This window comes from Agelaius phoeniceus, chromosome 2 (genome assembly GCF_051311805.1).
Source record: "Agelaius phoeniceus isolate bAgePho1 chromosome 2, bAgePho1.hap1, whole genome shotgun sequence".
NCBI classification, from domain to species: Eukaryota; Metazoa; Chordata; class Aves; order Passeriformes; family Icteridae; genus Agelaius; species Agelaius phoeniceus.
The window spans coordinates 109504389-109524558 of record NC_135266.1 but is presented as its reverse complement, the minus strand read 5'-3'; the positions used below and the strand labels follow the sequence as shown (position 1 = coordinate 109524558).

Below are 20170 nucleotides of genomic sequence, written 5' to 3'. Positions count from 1 at the left end.
GACTAGGTATAGGAAAGGTCAGGAGTGGGGAGGGAAATCTTGGATTTGTCAATACAGCTGCTTGTGTATTTTGTTTAGTAAATACTTTTATCGAGCCTGTATCAAAATCACAAAACTCCTCCCAAGAAACCCTCAAAAGCCATTGACTGTGACAAGATATTTTTAATAAAGGATGCATTTACTTCAGGTTTCATGAGTGGAAGTAGGATCTGCTACCACAAATTGTTCTTGTACCTTCTATGGCTTACAACATGGAGTGTGATTCATGTTTGAAGGGAGACAGTGATCCACTAAAATAAATTGCCAGAATGTTTGCCTAACAGTTCAGATTGACCTTCATATGTGGAATTTAGTGGTTTAGGCTCACAGTTAGACTGACAGGTTGTACTAAATGGAAGTAAAAACACACTGTCACTCCTGCACTGGTTTTCTACTTCCTTTCTTCTGATGTTGTGTTCTGAGTCCTCTGCATCACACTGAGCATACAGTTCAGTTTTTTCCATTTCCTTATTCAGAGAAGATGTATGTTTTTCTATATGGTATTTTCTATTTTATGGACAACTAAAACAGATGCCTTGCCTAGTACACAGTAAATAAACTGCTTAAGGAATGTGATGATGCAGTTGGCTTAATTTATATGTAAATGTGAGCAATGCTATTTTAGATTAGAGCAGCAAATTGCTAAATAGGACTCTCATAAATATTGACTTTTGAAGACTGGAGTCTGAATATTTAAAAATGAAAAGTTTTTTGCAGGGAAATTTGATTTTCTGGGAAACAGGTTGTGATGGTCTGAGGTTTTTTTCTTTGTTACCAAGGAGCATTGATATTCAAACAACTGTTCCGCAGCTCTGGATTTTCTTATTTTTCACTGTAATCAAACCTGCTGTTATTTCTATTCATGCCCTATATTTTTATTTATCTTAGCTTTCCTTGCTTGCAGTAGTAGAGCATCATCTATTGCTTTGAAGAATGTCAACTTGTCAGTCATGAATTATTTTGTGTTTGGTTATGTTTTATCTGTGAGAGTATCTTCTAAGGTGATATTTTTGGAGGAGAGAAGCAGAGGGAGTTGTTTGTAGGTATTAATGAGGGAAACATTTTTCCCAGTGTACTGATGAAAGTGTTTTTGTCCAAAACATACATTAGGGTGTCCCACTGTGTATCTTTGGACCACTGGCAAGCATAACAATGTACTTTAGCATGCTCTTTCTCCCTGGCTTCAATTTAACTTTCTTATTTCATTGAAGGCAATCTTGACAAGAATTTTAAATGCCAGGAGAGATGGTGTTCATTTTGTGAAAATGAGATTTGATTTGTCATCTGTTGGCCATTTGAGTACTTTGAATAAGCTGAGCTTTTGTGGAGCTGGGAGACATTTGAGGAGCTGAGAGAGTTTTTCATGGCAACATTGCCTCAGCTGGGAGAGAAAAATTGAAGTTGTTAATGAGGGAGAGGAACTGTTTATAAACAAAATATATAAACTATTGTGCAAAGACCAGGATAGTTGTAGATTTCATGCTTAGGAGTAGATTATTCCATGGAAATGATGTCAGTAAAAGCTCACTTAGTAAAGTTTGGCCAAAAGTTGTGATGCTGCTACCTGTGGAAAAAGGCACAAGTATAAGTATAGATGCAGGGTGACATAAAAAAATAATTATTCCCTAGTACTCTTCTCATTTCTTTTAGGTACAACAATTCTTGAATTGCTTTCTGATTAAAAGAAGCTTTACTTGTATGAATTTATTAATGTGATCATATATTGTTAGAGGTTTCAATTTTAGTGCTTGCTGTGTGAGATACAGCTTTCTTCTATAAGCGCATACAAGTGTGCTATTGCATACCAATTTCTCTGGGAAAATATTAACTTCTTTCTAGTGATAAAGTTGAGGAAGGCTTTGTACTCTATAGAACGTGCTTTTTGTGGCATTCAACACGTTTGCTTTTGTCTGTCAATACATTCTGGAGATCTCCAAGGTAGGCTGAAAACAAATGAAATATCCATTTATCAGGAGATGAATGGAAATGAATGGTTGTGATACAGGTTGGTGTAGAAGAGATCAAGGATTTAAAATAAATTTATTTCCCTTTCACTAACAGGAAAATAACTGGAGAAGGGTAGCTCTGAATGAGTTTAATGCTTGCTAGGGATGGGACTTTGAGGCATGTTATGAACCTCTTCATCAATACCAATTATTTCATCTGGCTGTATGATAACTCATGTGCTCAAAATGTGAGCAGATTTACACTGCAGCCATGTGAACATCTAATCCACTGCCTTCTCACTGGCAGCATTAGCAAAGCACCCATCTACCTGCACTTACCTGAAAGGAGAGGAGGGAATGGGTGAGTGTTGGAAAGCCAAGCCAATATTAAGGAATATTAGAACAAAAGTCTTATTTTAAATAGGAGTGAATGAGGTAAAAATATCTTGAGTAATTTTTTACAGTAATTTTCTTTGGCTGAATTAAGTTAATGTTGCCTTTTTTTGAGTCCTAGAAAGTATTGTCTTCCAAAAGTACCAGTAGCACATATATAAATTTCTTTAATATCAAACTAACATTCTTTGATTCAGTTTCCAGTTCAGAGATAAAGAATATGATATTTTTCCTATGTTCCACTGGCAGCTTCTTTCTAATAGTACAGGACTTGTTAGAAAATGATTTTTATTTCAGGTATTTTCAAAGAAACAGCCACTTCAGTGAAAGAAAATATAGAATTTTCTGAAGTCAAAGACAGTGATATTCCTCTTGCATCTTAGCCTTTCTAAAATTACAGTCTCACAACACCTCCTCCTCTAGTAGTCCCAGATCACAAAAACCATTTAAATAAAAATGCACAAATGCAGCTGATTATTAAGCCATGAAGAGGCAATTCCTGAGGACTCAGTTATTTTTTCCATCCCTAAGTAGTTATTCATCCTTTAAAGGTTAGTGCCATTATTATGGGTTACTGCTAGGAAATCAGTTGTCCACCTCTGTAAGTTTTCAATTGTCTATTTCTGTCAAGCTTGGGAAAACTTGAGCTTCAACTCATTTAGCCTCTGAAGGTTTAGGAGCTGATATAGTTTAGTTGCTTGGTTTCTGTTTTCAAGTTCCTGCTGATGTGACTGAATTCAGCAATTCAAGATGTTGTTGTATTTTTCTGCCCACATGAGACTGATTATACAGCAGTTCCTCTATCAGGAAAGGTCACACCAGTTATGTCAGGCACATCCATAACTTTTAAAATATGTTTATAGCTGGTGTCCCTTGTACTTACAGGGAGTGTGATACATGTGTGAGCATCTGATGGTGCATCTGACAGATGCAAAATGCCTCAGGACCCAAGCTAGGAACTACAGAACAGTCAAAATGATAGCCAGTTAATCTTAACTTTTAGTATTTTATCTGTATTATGATAAAATGCCTTTTGCTTGACTGTTTTCTCTCAGAAAACTGCATTGTATTGATAGGAGAAAATAAGTATGAAACTTTGGTTTATTTTGCTATTTGAATAGCTGAAACTCTGGAATTTAGTATTGAGACATGTATGGTTGTTCATTCTTGTATGTAAAGGTTAGTTCAAGTTTTGCACAGAATTTGTAAGTTTGAGTAGCTTTTTTAAGACATAAGTCCTTCATTCTCTCTTTCATATCTGTTGTGCTTTCCTGGTCAGGATATTTTTAGCTTTATCCTTTAAATTTACTTTTTTACAGTTATACTTAGGAACAAAACTTTAAAAGCACTCTGTTGTTTACTGCATTTCATATCTTGATGGACACTAACAGCTTTTGTCTTTTTAACAGACAGAATAAATGATCTGGGAACATCTTCACAAGGCAAATTGTCCAGGGTCAGAATCTGTTTCACTGTTTTTCTACTGTTAACTCTGTAACCAATAACTTCAGCTCTTAAATGATGAACCAGAACTTATGAGTCAATAGACCCTGAGATGACTAAAAATATGCTGTAGAGGACTTTGTTAAAAGGAAAATAACAAAAGAGGAAGAAGGATGGGGGGGTGGGGAAGGAGGGAGACATTCTTTTTAGGAGCCATCTTCATTTTTCAAATTACTGCTTAGACTATCCTGCTCTTCATCAAATTTAGTGCAGCTTTTAAATATATTTTCTCTGCAAATCCATAGACACACTAAAAATGAGTTTTTAGGTCTTGCCTTAGATTTTCTTTCCTCCTACTTCCAAGGGTAGGAAGGCTGCTCCTGGGAGGAGCTTGCTGGTGATACCTCAACCTTTCATAGGTTGATTACAGCACATAGATTAAACAAATCCCTTTCATTCAGCATCCTCGAGGGATTATTAAGGTTTGCAGAATAACATTTTATTGCAGGTAGTCTGTGGTCCTGCTGTCTCTTGGCTCTTCTTGTAGGAGTTTGAAGCAAAAATAGCAAGGCCACAATGATCCGAAGGATTCCTGCATCTCTAAACTTTCCCTTTGAAATAATCCCACGTCTCTGTTTTCATTCCCTCACATGTACTTCAGGCCCACCACTGCACTGCTCTGCATCTCTCTTCCCTGGAGATAGTGTGGAAATTTGCCCATTAGCCAGACAGGAGAGGTAAGGGTTACATCCTCCCTGCATTCCTCCTGTGTCTGGGAGTGGTGACATTTAGGATTTTTACCTTTGACCTAAAGATTTACAGTCCCAGGAGCTGTAGAAATGCAATTACTTTAAATATTTTTGTTTCTCTGGACTCCTGCTTTCAGTGGGAACAAAATCAGTGAGATAGCTTTAAGTATAACATATAGGCATATGTAATATGGCAGAGGCATAAGAAAAAGCTACCGATTTCATTCCAGGAACAATAGGAGGCATTAGTACTCCTCACTTGCAGGCAAAAGCTCTTTTGTCTGCTAGATATGAACAGGATGAGGCTTTCAGAGACACAGCCCTGCAATGACAGCTCGGCTGCTGCCTGCCCTGAGCTGCCACTGAATGCCAGAGTCTCTTCCAAGGAAGCAGAGGAAGGAGTTGCTATTAACAACCATAACGACCTTATCAGATCAGTCTCAGTTTCAAAGGGATCCTGCCACTCTTCCAGAAGCTTCATGAAAGCTGGCATCTTCTTCCTTTCCCCCAAGGAGTTAGCATTTCACAGAAGGCTCTTTAAGCAAGGAGCAGACAAGGTTGCAAGTCCTTGCATTGTTTCACCTTTCCTGGCGGCTCCAGAAGAATGAGTGTGCTGTAGGGGAGAGCTGAATATTCTTTGAATCCTGATGTACGTTTCTGTCTCTGAGAAGGCTTGTTGGTGAGGCAGGTTGTGGAAATCCTTTCTAATTACTCTTGTTCTTACTAAGGGCAAAAGCCAAGCTATTTTTCTTTCCTTCAGAGTTGAATCTCGAGTGGAAAATAATTCCAGCAAGACTTTTGCTGCAGAAGCTGCAGCCCACAGTCCCCAAGTGCTTATTGTTTCATAGGTTTGCAGTAGAAAGTAGTCCCTGTTTTGTCTAGAATTCCTTTTTTTTTAATTAATTTCACAAAGTTTTTTCTTTCTTTGAGAGGGTCTCTAATGTCCCTGCTTGTCATGATAGATAGAAACCTAAGAAGTTTGGAAACTAGAGGAACAAAAATATGTCACCATATACTGAAAAGAAGTCTGGGTGTTTCTTTGCACTGTGTGATTTGCACTCAGGTCTTTTTCCTCAAATGTGGTTGTGGGGGAGAATTCATCCAGGACTTTTACTTCCATAATTTAAACAGTTTCAGAACAGTGGTTATACCAAAGCTGTGACCTGAGGTCACATCTTAATTTTCAGGCAGGCAAAAGCCCAGGACCTTTTGCTTTGTGCCCCTCTGCATATGCAGGCCTGACTGCTGGAACTCAAATGCTAACAGTGTGTCAGCTCTTCCCAGACAGCTTTACTTCATGTTTATGTGCCAGGTGAATGATGGCACGTGCAGAAATGCTCCAATTTACTAGCTGAGAATCAGAAAGGAGCAGGTTTGAAAACTCTCACGCTGTTTATTGTGAGATAGCAGAGGAAAGGCAAGACAACTTAGCTTAAGTCTTTGTTGTAGCATTGTGTAATTGTTTAGATTGTAAAAGGCCCCTAAGAATGAGTCCAACTTAACTCAGCACTGTTGAGGTCACCACTAAGCCACATCTCAAAGTGCCACATCAACATATCTTTGAAGTGGTTCCAGGGATAGTAACTCCACTTTCCTGGGCATCCTGATCCCTCACATTAGCCACTGACTCACATCTCCAGTATGTACATGCAAGACTTTTTTCTGTCCTCATTCTTAAATTCAGTGAGTGAGATTTACATAATTGCATAGATCCATCCTTGTTTCCTTGCATTTGCAGAACCCCAATTGATTTGCTCCCATCTGGAAGCAGAGTTAGGTGAGAAATAGGTACTTCTGATATCACCACCCCAGATCTGTTGCATTTTGCACAAAGTCTGGGGAATATATAACTTGTTCAACTTCATGTTGTGGAAGCATTATCAGTAATCTCCTTCCCATCTGTGATTCTGAACTCAACACCGTTACTTTGATATTTCATGCTCTTCAATCCTTTGACATTTAGGATATGTAATAGGGGCCAATACTTCTTTAAGCACAAGGAATTCAGCAAGATTACAGGATTGGCTTTTACAATGTAGATTTTCAAAAGATTCACTGAAATCTGAGATGCTGCATGAAATACCTGTGGGGTTTTTTAATTGGTGGAGATAACTTAGAAGTGATGAAACTTGGTATTTTCAGAAAGCATTGCTGTATTACCAGTTTGCTCAAGAAGAATGAGAGAGTTTTTAAACATTGATGAAAAATTATAAATTCTTATTTGTTTGGCAGCTAGGACTACCCAACAGGCAGGACTATAATTGTTTAATATCAGAATGCTTTTCTAGTTCTCAACAAAACTGCAATATAAAATTACTGTAAAGCAATTTTCCTCTTGCATAGCAATATCAAGAAAAGACAAGGTTAGTCTGAGTACTGTACAAATGCTTTCTGGAAAAAATCAGTGGTTTTAAGGACTCTAATTACCAGTGTGGATTTTGGAACGTAATTGTTCCGTAGTATGCAATTCTGTGTTATTTGGAAATCTTTTACCTCTCTGGTTAAATATTGGTTCTATTTATTATTTCAACATTTTATGAATTTTTTTTCCCTCTGGGGACTTTCTATGCATTTTATCAGCTGAATAAATGAAGTAATTCACAAACCAAATGCCTCTTGCTCTTGATGGCTTTAGGGGACCTTGTCATTCCCTGTAGCCTTTTCTCAGACCCAGCTGTGTGGCTCTGAAATCACTTGGCTGGTAATTAGGTATTTATCAGATTGTTTCTGAAAAGGGATGAGACAGCTATCTGACACAATTATCTTTGAAAATTGAATCCTTCTTTTCTGGTGCTGCTGAGGACATTCAAAGATACTGTGAATGCTTAAAGCTTGATGGCTTTGAGAAACCCTTGCTTTTTTACATCAGGTATTACAGAGGAGTCAAAATGCAGTCAAAGAAGAGTTTGTTTTTGTTGTTTCTTTTTTAACCTTTCAGCATGGGATTTTCTTTCTATCACATGTTTTTTTTTTTCAGTGTGACTCTACTTGGAGGCACTTTTGACAGCAACCACTTCTTCAAATGTCCACCGCTTAATAGTGTTTGAAAGCTGTCAGTATTTCTTACAAATCAAGAAACTACTAATTACATCAAGGCAGTAATAATTTTTTTTCCTGTTAAAAAACTTATGAGTGTATAGATGTAGAGAACAATTCCCAAACACTCCCTTGAAAGTCCTGGTAGCTGAGATATGAGTCTTTTGTTCAATTTGCCAAATGACCAAAGGAGGTAGTGCGCCAGTAATGCAAAGTATGAGAGTTTTTGCTTTATTTAGATCAACCCTTGGTTGTGCATAAAATTTTTAAACATTTTGCCAGGCTTTCCAATTCTTGTGGTGGAAAACACGGGCCTCATTACATTATTAATGGTTTTCTTATACGTTTAGATTATTTTCAAAAGATAGCATTTCTTTCAAGAAGTTCAAACCTCCTTGAGGGAAGCTATGTAAGTTTGAACTGTGGAGGTACTTAATTCTTGCACCACTTATGTGCAAAAGGAATTCATAAAATGGAAAGGTGGAATTATCTTATCTAATAGGAGTAAAGCACCACTTTCTTCCTGACATTCAGTAGGAGACTTCTGAATTGAGAAACTCCCATGTTTGAGAAATGATGAGAAATATTTCATATCACACATATTTCATATTATACATATCATAAATACTTCTGAGTAGGTATAGACAAGTACGTGATTGACGGTCTTGCAATTTGGGTTCAAAATCATGTTAAAGTTTTATTTTCTGGTTGTTCAATCACAGAAAAGGAAAAATAACAAGGCTAAGAATTTTAAATGTAGCAACCTTATAGATAATCTATTCATTTTGTTACCATTTTTAGTCTCATGACTATCTGTAATTTCTTTGCAGATACTTTGCCTCAGTTAGTGATCCAGCTACTAACCAAGATTTGTCAGCTTTTACTTTCCCCTCCTTGCTTTATATTTTGAATATGGTACAACATCCAAATCCAAGTCTGAATTCCATTCATTTTCTCATGGGGTTTTCTGTAGTGCTGTTAGTTACCACAGGATTTGTTTCCCATTTGCTTGCTTGTCCTCATTAATAGACAGTGCCTAATTGTACAAGGAGGGCGACCCAGGCTGATCACAGGGGGTGAAATTTTGAGAAATATGAAACTGCATTAAAAACCAAACAGCTGCTTCACAAGTCTTGTGTTTTAGAGTTGCATGGAGCAAGCTGCTGTTGATGGTAGTTCTGCTCCTTTGGCAGACTTATTTTATTAATATAGAGAAATTGTGTTCTCTCAGCATGAATTATGTGAGGCTGCCTGGTTACTATTGGGAAGAACAACCCAAAGCATCTCCTTCCTCTAGGTTTGAAGTAAATTTTGTCAGATTAAACATCTCTAAAGCCAAATCACCTTTTCCTCTCACTCAGGCACTTGTGTGTGCACACACACAGGCTACCCTGCATTGTAGAACTCTTAGCTAAGACCTTGATGGCTCTCCCTCTGTCTCTCTTGAATAGCTTATTGAGAGTGATGACACAGAAACACTCCCCTCTCTTCCCTCAGCTTTTAGCTATATCAGCAGTTTCCACACACAAAAAAAAAGCTAATTAGCAGAATGAAATCACTTTCTGGATTTGAGGAAAGTTTTGTTCAGTGAATTCACTGGTGACTGTTACCAATTACCTTTTGGCCTCTGATTGCTCCCCTGAGAGTGACTGAAGATAAAATAGGGAACAAAATCTGCAATACTGAAGGTCTGTGCAAAATAATAGTCTGCAAGTTAGAATTGATTTTTGCATTCCAGGGGAATAATCAAGCTGAACACAACTATCACAGTGATGACAGGCCATAGCTTACAATGCTGCATAGCATGTATAAACATTCATCTATCTGCTTGTTCTCTTTCCCTGTGGGATCATAAGGTTATTCCCCTAAAAATGTCATCACAAACCTCCTCAACTTTCTATTTATTGACCGTGAATTGAGGGCTTTTCACAGAATAAGTGATTTTTGCATTCATATTATTTAATTTTTTTTTCTATTAAGCTCCAAAGAGCATCCCCATCATGCTATCTTCATTCAGTCTGCCCCTGCTCCAGGACCATTTGATGCTGACAGCTGTTCTTGTCACCCTGCACTACAGCTGCTAAGCATTTTGTGACCGATTTTCAGTGAGAAAGCCTTTCTTTATTCAGGGTTGGACACTTTGTAATATTCTATTGCCCAAAACAGAATATTGATTGCTGATTTTTATGTATCATTCCTAAGCCTGGAAGCAGGATTATCAAAGATGAGGTAAGGAGAGGGTAATTTAGCTGCTTGGGAATGTCTTATCATCTTTTGCATCTAAAGATGGAGTAACCACATTTATCCAGGCTGCCTATTCTACTGTGCATTCACCTTGTAGTAGAGAAGTTTGTTTCTTATATCTAAGTGGAATTTCTGTGTTTCGTCTTATGCTTTTAGCCCTGTCAATGCCCACGCTGCCAAGAGGCAGTGGCTCTTTATTTTCATTCCATCACAGCAAGGATTTACTCACATGGGTCTGATTCCTGGATTTTCTGCTGACTGAACAGTCCCAGCCTCTTCCCAAATGACAGATTTTCCTAATTCTTAAACATTTTTGTGCCCCGCTGCTGAATTTGCTCTACTCTGTCTTGTACTGGGGTGTGGCCTCACCTTTGCTTGGGAGAGGGAGAAGAAGGAACCCTTCCTTCTACCCGCTGTCAGAGCTTTCCCAGACTAGTCCAAGATACCTTGGCCTTCTTTTCAGCAAGAACACTCAACTTTTTGTCCAGAAGGAGCACTGAGTCCTTCTTGGCAGAGCTGCTTTCCAGCCAGCTGCCCTTTAGGGTATACTGGTGCCTTAGGTTGTTCCTCACCCAATGCAGGATTTGGGATTACTCTTGGAATTCAATGAGGTTTTTCCAACCTGCAGAGGCCCCTCTGGATAGTGGTACAACCATGCTCCCACTCTTACCAATTTTATGTCGTCTTCAAACTTGCTGAGGGTGTACTTAGTCTAACTGTCCAGGTAACTGGTAAAGATATTAAACAGTGTTGGACCCAGTAGCAGCCCTTGGGATGTACTTCAAGGGACTGCAAACTGGGCTTTGTGATGCTGATAACAATCCTTTAAACCTGACAGTTCAGGCAGTTTTTAGTCCACCTCACTCTCTGCTGATCTAGTTTGTACCTCATCAGCTTCTTTACCAGGATCTTATGGAATAAAGCATTAAAGGACTTTTTGTAGTCAAGATAAACCATACCCATTGGTCTCCCCTCAGCTCCCCAGCCAATCATCACAGGAGGCTTTCAGGTTGGTTAAATGCATTTTTTTCTTTATAAAACCATGCTGACTACTGATAACCTTCTGGTCCTTCCAAACATATGGAGATGGTCTCTAGAATAGGTTCATTCCTCACCTTTTTAGGGTTTGAGATGAGGCTAAGAGGCCTGAATCTCTTCCCTGAATTCTTAATCCTGAAGATGGTAAGATAATCCTTACTTTCTTCCAGTTCTCAGGAATATCTCCTGAGCATCTGTCAGGTCCAAGGAACTGGTGGCAGAAAAACTGGGTTCTGTTGTCATATGTCTGTCTCAGCTTAACTACAAGGGGATGAGCATGGATGCAGCTTCTTTTTCATTTTAATTATAGTAGATCAACTTGGTATTGCTTAGGCAGTAAAAATACCATACAGAAATCAAGTCACAATCTAGTTAACACTGCTTTACATGTAAATTTGTCACCTGCCAGCTTGGCAATGTAAATTGAGCACATTCAATACATTGCTATTATTAATAACAATAAATATTTTACTCTTGAGTTTCTCACTGTATTAAAAAAGCAAGCAAACAACAGCTTAAAGTGAGCAAAGTGCAAATCTTGCATCATAACTGTTCAAACCAATTGTTAAAGGTTCTAAAAATGCAAATGTTGGGGACTACTAAAGATGAACTAAGATGAGCTTCATGAATGTCTGTTGAAACTGTCACTTGAAAGGGTGACAGTCTACATCCCTAGATGAGTTATACTGATAACTACTCTGGTTTAAATAGATTTCTATTTTTCAGCTGCTTTGGTCTTGGTAGAAATAGACTTACTTTATGGCAAAAAAGGAGGTAACCAGACTTTCCCCCCTAGATCATCAACTCAGTCATTTTTGCTCCTAAATGGACACAGTTGAGTCAATATAGGGCAGAACTTCCTTCTGGATCTTTAAATCAATTTAGTTTAACATAGACAGGATGTTTAAAATAGTAAAGGGAAGTTCTTAATTTCAGTGATCTGTAACTGTACTGATGTTAAGGCACAGGAGGAGTAAGTTCAGAAGTAGTGTCAGTCTAAACAGACATGACCAAATAACTGGGTGTCTGACTAATAGGCATGGGGATTGAAAGTAAGGGAAGGTCCAACACTACCAGCAGGCCTAAAAATGCTTAAAAAAATTCCACTTCCAAAAATAGCTAGTCTTGCTTCAAAAGAAATATTTTCTATTGTTTTTTTCTCTTTTTGGTGAAATTTTGCTAGTCTATTCCTAAATGGTTGGGTACACAGCAAATCAAAATTCTGCCTCATTCTGTAGATAAGCAATCCTCTTTAGCATAATATTTACTGAAGTGCATCTATTGTATATAGGGAAGTTATTTTTACCAGTTAGAATCTTAATTACCTGACTTTTGTGTCCACTCTTTCTACTCAAGGCTCTGTCAAAATCTAGTCTTAGGAAGATGCTTACCTAAGAGAATAATCAATAGTTATCACATTTTTGGAAAAAAAACCCAACAAAACTCCTAAAGACATGAAAATAAAACCAGCTTTGGTTTGATCTTGTCTGTGTCTTTGCTTCTACACTGGCTGTAGTGATAAATAGCACTAGACTTTGGAAGTGGAGGAAAAAAATTGATTGGACCTTTTCCCTGCATTTACCACGCTACTCCTTTCCCCTCTGGGCTTGTGCAGTTTAATTTGCCATTGATTCTTTAATGATTATAATGTCATAGAGAAGCCAGTGTTTATCTTCATTGTGCACCCTGGACAAGGCATTGGGTTTGAGTCTTTTCTTGCACATTCTGGTGAAGGTCTGTGGCCGTTTGGTGCAGAGTGAGGTGAGGTCTCAGACCAGCTGAAGTGTCTGTGGTGAGTGCATCCTTCTCCTGTCACTGGCAACATCTAATTAGTGCCAGTCACTGTTCTGCAGCATTAGTTTTGTAGGTCAGACACTGAAAAACTAATTGCAGAGAATTGCATCTGTGTCCCTTTGGCTGCAGTATATTTCTGGGTGTTTCTTCTGTTGTTGTGTAGTGCAAGAATTGTGGCACTGTGGCAGTAGATGATGAAAAGAAAGATCTTGTTTCTCTTTGGCTGGGCTCAGCTTCTCTCTGAAAACCATTCTGATGACAACTCTTTCTACTTTATCTTTCCTGTGATCAGGGCTACTCTTTCAGAAGCTCTGTACCCCAAATAATGAGAATTTGCCTCCTATTCAGGATTGTTTTCAAGGAATACCTACAGGATTTGTTTTTAGACTGTAGATTAAAAAATGTTTTCCTATTAAAATTATTTGGCTTCATGGAACCTGTTTTCACTGAATTTTTTTGTAAGAATAATATTTTTAATGATGCTGAGAATTTCCAGCTTTAGAATGAAATATTTTATTTCAAACATAAGCCTACAAGCAGAATAAGAGGGTGGAAAATCTTTTAACTGAACATTCATGGTCAGAGCTCCCTGTGGAGCTCTGTCACATAGAGAGATTAAAAAGAAGTCAGAGACTACCAGTTAAGTACATGCAAGAGAGAGGTATGGAAAGACAGTGTTGGATTCATGCATGGCATGCCTTCACAGAGAAGGTGAGTGCCATCAGGTCTGTTCCTGGCACTCATCTCTTCCCTGCAACTTCACTGTTGGGGTCAGCTGACCTTGGCTAAAGATGCAAAATGTATTTTTGATTAAAATAGAGTTGGATGGTGAGAAAAGACAAAAATTAAAACCCTCCCTCTCCCACCTTTCTTGTTGTTCCTAGGCCCAACTCCATCTCTTCATCCTCAACTCTTCTACCTCTGCTACCACACCTTTCCCTGAGGAGGTGCAGGGGGATTTGGTCAGTCTGTAAGAGCTTCTCTATGCTTCTCCTTCCTCTTCCTCATACTTTCCCTCTGCTCCAGTGTAGTTAGTTCCCATGGGCTGTAATCACTCAGGATGCACCTGCTCCTGCTGCTTTCTCCAGGGAACATTCACCTGAGGCTCTCTGTGGGCTGCTGTGTGGATACCTGCTCTTGAGCATAGTCCTCTCCATGGGATGTAGGGGAGTCTGTTCAGGCACCTTGAACACCTCTTCTCTCTCCTCCTCCTTCACCTCACATTACAATGAGAAAGTAAATCTTGAACTGAAAGTGTTGTTTTTCTGGTTTTGTTTGAAGAAGCAAAATCAAAGGGCTGGCTCCTCATCTTTGTGTTAGAACCAACATTCAGTCTTGAGCTCACACAGAGCACAAGTTAAGGTAAAGAAACAATGGGAACCTGAAACCAAAGCAGTAAATAGCTTTACAGAGTAAACCTATATTACTATACAGAGAAAGAGATGGGTATTCTAAGGGCCTGAGCTTGCAAATTTCAGTCTTGGAGTCCTACCATGAACAGCATTTAGAGCAGCATGTAACACCCTGGCCATTAATTGCAGTTAACTCTGCCATTAAGAGCTGTCAAGCTGTTTGCAACAGAAGAGCAGCCATATGAGTGATAGGGGAAATTAAAAGAATGAGAATGGAAGAAACAGGGAGTTTTTGTGTGCAGTGTGGTTGAAATGAGAGAAAAAAAAGTAGTAAGCTATGTTGTAAGACACAGGTAATTGTAATAGGAAATGGATTATTATTATTTCTAGTTACTAAGATAGTAGAGGCACACAAAATTTTGTGCAACACAAAAAGAAAATTTAAAATGCAACATGTGTAGGAGATTGAATCTGTTCATATGAAACTTATTTATGCATTTTTGAGCATCCAAACGTGTCAGGTGGCACTGAGTGCTCCCAGTAGTCATGCAACTCTTCAATCTGTAGTCATTAAATATGTATTAGGTTTACAGATGAAACTCCTCTGTCCCAACAGCACAAACAAGTGACTGGTGTCACTGTAGTTTTCTTCACTATTGCAATTATGTCTGCTGGCTTTTAAATAATGTAGGATTCATCATTCAAACTGGCCATCTCTGAGTGTACATTAGCTACAAGGAGAGCAAAATAAGAAGTGTAGTTGTAAAGTTATCAAGGTCTAACATAATTATTTATTGCTGGATTAGATTTTGATGTGTCAATGTACATCAGATTTACAGTTGCTTGGTGGTCTCTGATTGTTGGTTAGGGTCGGGCAATTTGGCACATCTCATAACTTGACAGACACTTAAAACAGTGTCTGTTTTCACCATCAAGATCTTGTCATGAACCCAGATACTCTGGAATATATGGGATGTTACATTCTTATGCATTTGGGTTTGTATTCAGAGAAAGGCCCTTTAAAAAACCCAAAACACTCAAAGAACCTCCCCCAAAATAAATCACTCAAAATGAAACAATCAGATTTCAGATTGTGTGTTTTTAATTATCTAAAAGACATCTTACTGCTTTTAGAAATCTACTGAATTCATCTGAAAAACACCATATATATTTTAGAAAGTTTTAGAGGAAAGGCATTTGGAACAGGCTGAAAACAAGGCCTGAGGTCCAAGGAGGCCATGGGGTCTCTCCCTTTGGGGACATTCCAGTCCCACTTGGATGCACTCCTGTGTAACCTGCTCCAGGTAATCCTCCCTTGGCAGGGGATTGGACTGGATGAACTTCAGGGGTCCCTTCCAACTCCAACAATTCCATGATTTCTGGACAAGTCTATACTAAGCACTAATGTAGGTAAACAAATAAGTAGGATGAGCGGAGATGACTTTTGAGCACTGGTAGAGCTGTGAATGCTTTTTAATCTACAGATGTGGTCAGAATGATGAATCTAAAAATCATATTTTGGTTAAAAATATTTTCTTTTTTTTTACTTCAAAATATTGTCTTCCTTCATAAGATTGCATTCCTGTCAATTAGATAAAAGTTTTTTGCCCTTAAGAACATAGAAACTCACCAGAAAATTGTCTTAACTGTTCAAGTTATTACTGGGTGAAATTATCCTTAATCCTCCTTCAGCAAAACATAATTTCATAAGAAGACTCAAGTGAAGTTTTAACCCTGCTTTCATAGTAAGTTCAATAGCCTTGACAGTGGTTCCAACTTAGGCAAGAGTTTAAGTATTTCCAGTGCTGAAATGGATTAAACATGTACCTAATTATCCTGCTGAAGTGAGCAATTTCTTTAATAACTTAACCAAACAACATATGTGCATTTAAAACACATATGTGCACTATGGGGATCCTAGTGTCTCCCTTTAAAACATCTGGTTTGGGGTTGTCTGCTCTGCAAGGATAGCTAATATTGTGGTTGTGGTTTTTAACTGCCTAACTGTTAAATAATTTAACATTGTTTTAATAGCTAGAGCTGTATTGAAACCAGCATTCTTCATAGAGTTACTCTGGACAAAAATATTTATTAGTACCTCAATTTATCATTAATTCTTCTGTTCTTATTTCTGTGTTGTATTTCAGGTGACATTTGCTGTTAGTGCCGCTGAGCTGGTGTAATGCAAGGAGGGACACATCATGAAATGGAAACATTATCCTTTTCTGGCTGTAGTAGCTGTATTCAGCCTTTCCAGATGCCATCAGTTACTGGGCCAGCTCATTCCAGGTAGGTACCTTTTATTTCAACATAAATGCTCATGGTTTTTTTGCTGTCCATGTGAATATGTGCATGAATATACCTGAAGTTCTCTCTGGGTGTTAAAATGTGTGTATGTGTGGAGTTAGGAAAGTTGTGAGCCTGTCTGCATGCATAACACACAGAATTTGGCAATTTAATTGTATTGTCTGTGCTGCAACGTTTGGGGTTTTTTGAATGCCAAGGGAAATATAGGAAAGGAGTGGCATGAAAATATGACAAGGTTAAGGTGGCTATTAAAGCATTTCTTTGATTAGCACAGTTGGTGGGGGGAAGATATAGACAGCAGAAACAGACTTGAATATCAAAGAGAATTGGAAATCTATAGAGAACCTTCCTGAAGAAAAGCAAAATAGCAGCTGGGGAATGCTGAAATGCAATGTTTCAGTGAGGCCCAGAGATCAGGAATTGTCCTGGTGCTTGCATATGGTAATTCTTACCAGTTCAGAGAGGAGTAGTGTGTATACAAATGGCAAGATACTATACAAATTTATAAAGAAGGTGGTGGTAAAATAGGGAACCTGTATCACTTCAGCAAATAGTGGATTTTTGTTCTAGTTACACAAAGGAAACCAAATGTTAGATGGGTTTTTGTTTAAGAGCAAATCTCTAAAAGCAGCTTCCAAGTGAATCTGAGCAATTTTCAATATTTGGAAGAAAAATCTAAACAAACTTTGATCAGTTCTGCTAATGACCTTTCAGGAAAACACAGCTATATAGAAAAAAAGTGGCATGCTGGTTTTTACTGGTTGCTTTTTCTGCTTTCAATCTGAATAATTTGGATGACTTTACTGGCTTAATTTCTAATTTGAATATAGATATAGATATATAGAATATATATATGTATTGTAATATAGAATGTATTGTATATATACAATATATGTATATTTTATGTATATATGTATAATTTTGTGGCTATAGAATTCTCTTCCCCATATCTTTGAGCAACTAGCTCAAATACAGAGTTCTGAAGGAAAAGAAAAAGGAATAAAAGATTTCCTCAAGGACTTGTTTGTTCGCTTGTATTGTATGGTGGTTCACAGAAAATAAGGAAATAAATTATTGGGGGATTTTTCCTGCTTTTGTTGGTTTTCAAATGCAGAAAGACTCCAGAATAAAGGAAGATGTAAGTTAAAATTATCATTTTAAAAGTTTGACCTCGGACTTCAAACATAATCTCAAAGCAATTTACCTGTCACAAAGACATCTACTGCTCGTTTTAAAAGGAATGCCTGCAGATCCAAACGTATTTGCTTGATAGCTACCTCCATCCACTTGCATTGGTTTCAATTTAGTCATAGTTTCATAGTCTTTACTAAAAAGACTGTTTTCATTGTATTACTTTTTCCCATCAAATTAGTTTCAGAATAAAATCACAGGTGGCATTTTGATTTTTGCCCCTGCTTTGTAATTTTCATCACAGACCTCAGACTTGAACCAAGAGATTACTGTACTTGGCCAGACATCAGCATGCTGAGCCTTGCTGGCAGGAGGCCAGGAGTGTGATTATCACAAAAGATCAAATAAAGCAGGATTATTTTTTTTTCCTTTAAGCAGTTCATCCCATTCATTTTGCTCTTTTCATGTCTATTCCTTACAAAGGCATGTCTCTTTTAATTTTTTTTTCAATGTACAGGAAGAGAGAGAACTGTGAAAAATCTCAAACTATTTCCTATATTTAATGAAAGAAAATTAAATAATGGTTCTTTAGAATTCTGCTGCAGCCATAAAAAAATTTTAAAAATCAATAGAGCAATAGGTAATAGTTTCTCCTGAGGATTGCTAAAAGCACTAGGCAGCTGAAATGTCTGTTATCATAGTACTACTAAATTGTGATATTTTACTAGAATTAAAATCCTGCTCTAAAAATAACAAATTACATGGAAATATTTTTAGATCATGTTATTAGAAACCTTTAAAAAAATGAGATGTTATGGTTTCAAAACACAAAATTCTGTCTTACCTAAAAATTGAAAATATTCCAGCCTTACTGATGATGTAGCTTTTCATATGAAATTAAATTTATCAGAAATGTGTTAGAGCTTACCCTCAGATCTGGAATACTCAGCTTCAGTAAAATGTGATGAATTTTAATAGTAGCCTTATAACTTGGAAGCATTTGTTGTAGTTTTTGTTGAATCTTTTCATGTATTCTTGTTGAGTCTCACTCCTTTGCATATGGGGTCCACAGGGAAGCACTGTCTCCCCCCTTTATTAAAATCATGGCTGAGCCTTTCATCTCATGTCATTACATCTTACCTCTAATTCACATATAAAATACACTCACAATTCCACTATGGCTGTCTCCTGAGGCATAAAGTATCTCTGCCTTGGCACATCTTTATTTAATCAGGGATTGAACATTATCTGGGAAAGATGTGATTTTTTTTTTTTTTCCTTGCCAGTTGCTCTGCATATTTTAAAGCTGGAAAACTTGATAGCTGATTTTAAAGTGCACTGATCTAAGAAAACATGGCATTAACTAATGCCATATTATATTTAGATGCATATGTTGGGTTCTGTGTTTTCAATTAAGTCTTTCAAGTGTTTTAAAGTTAACAGTTACTAGATTGTCAAAAAAGCCAAAAAACAAAACTATACATGACATACAGCAAAAAATGTTAAATAATTTGAACTGATTTTTCTTTTTGACATCAATAACTGCAAACTTAGAAATTTTTGGACTGCTAATGGAGACAACAGGAGCATTCCTGCTGAATTTGGCTGGATTTGGAACCTGGTTCTTAAACACAGTGACTGTTGTGGAAAGTCTCTCCATCTGAACTGGAGCAGATGCCACTTGTGTTGTTTGTTGTCAATCCTTAAGATTCACAGAGATACCTGCACAAAGAAAGCCTTGTAACAACATGACAAATTTGTCAGCAATGCTGAAAACAAACAAACAAAAAATTTTGAATGCTTCTGATAGATTATAATAAGATTTTTGCAACAGAATTCTCAATAGGTCTTACAGAGAGGAAGATAAGGAAAATATCTGTTTTGAGCCCAGATTTTTGAGAAATTTTTGACAGGGGCTTCTGTACCTTTATGGTTTACAATTACTGTTCATTGTTTCTCCAGAAAATAGGTTTTCTATAAGAAATGCAAATATATATCGTAGTATAAGATGTATAAAATGTACATGAAAATGAACTAAAATGAAATATAAGTTTGAGAAATTATTCATGGCTGTAAGGGTAAAATAACAAAATAAACAACTCTCTTTGGTGGCAACAGAAGCTTACTGAGGAGAATCAGTTCAGGATTTGACTTTTCCTGGGGCAGAAAGTAATATTTTACATTTCCTTTTCCCTAATACTTCCTGGCTTATTACTGAAACACTACAGGAAATAAATTCATCCTCCTACCTTGCTTGCAACAGGAGACAATCGTTCATAATCAATCTCCCATAAATTCAGATTGCTTACTATAGCATCTTAGAGGCAGTGAAAAAGAGGGAATTGTTTGGGATCGGAATACTCTTTCATTAGAGCTTTTGTCAAGCCAATCATAATTCAGTAACATAAGTAACTAAATTCTTTCATGTCTATTTTTTCTTTTTTAATTGCTGTTAACTTTTTAGTACTCAAAATACTCAAACTCATCTGGCTAAAGAAAACAAGATTTGTAGTTTTGACCTGTTACATTTCTGAACTTGTTCTCAGAATATGATACTTAGGATTTATATGTCTGTTTGGTACATTTTAACAAGAAATTATACATTCTTCTAATTTCTCGGCAACCTGTGAAGGTGTATTGAATAAAAGTTTTGTAGCACTGGAAGATATTAATTTGCTGCTTCATGAAGAAAATCAGG

The 20170-nt window shown here is 37.3% G+C and overlaps 1 protein-coding gene across 6 annotated transcripts in view; it reads left to right on the top strand.

Annotated features, from left to right (window-relative positions):
- The window catches only part of ROBO1 (roundabout guidance receptor 1), a 687829-nt gene that overhangs the window by 75911 nt on the left and 591748 nt on the right, over window positions 1-20170 (top strand). For all 6 annotated transcript variants that reach the window (XM_077174535.1, XM_077174531.1, XM_077174536.1 and 3 more), the window contains exon 2: window positions 16182-16323. In XM_077174535.1, the coding sequence (XP_077030650.1) occupies window positions 16236-16323 (88 nt within the window). In that variant the 5' untranslated portion in view covers window positions 16182-16235. The remainder of the gene's footprint in view (window positions 1-16181; window positions 16324-20170) is intronic.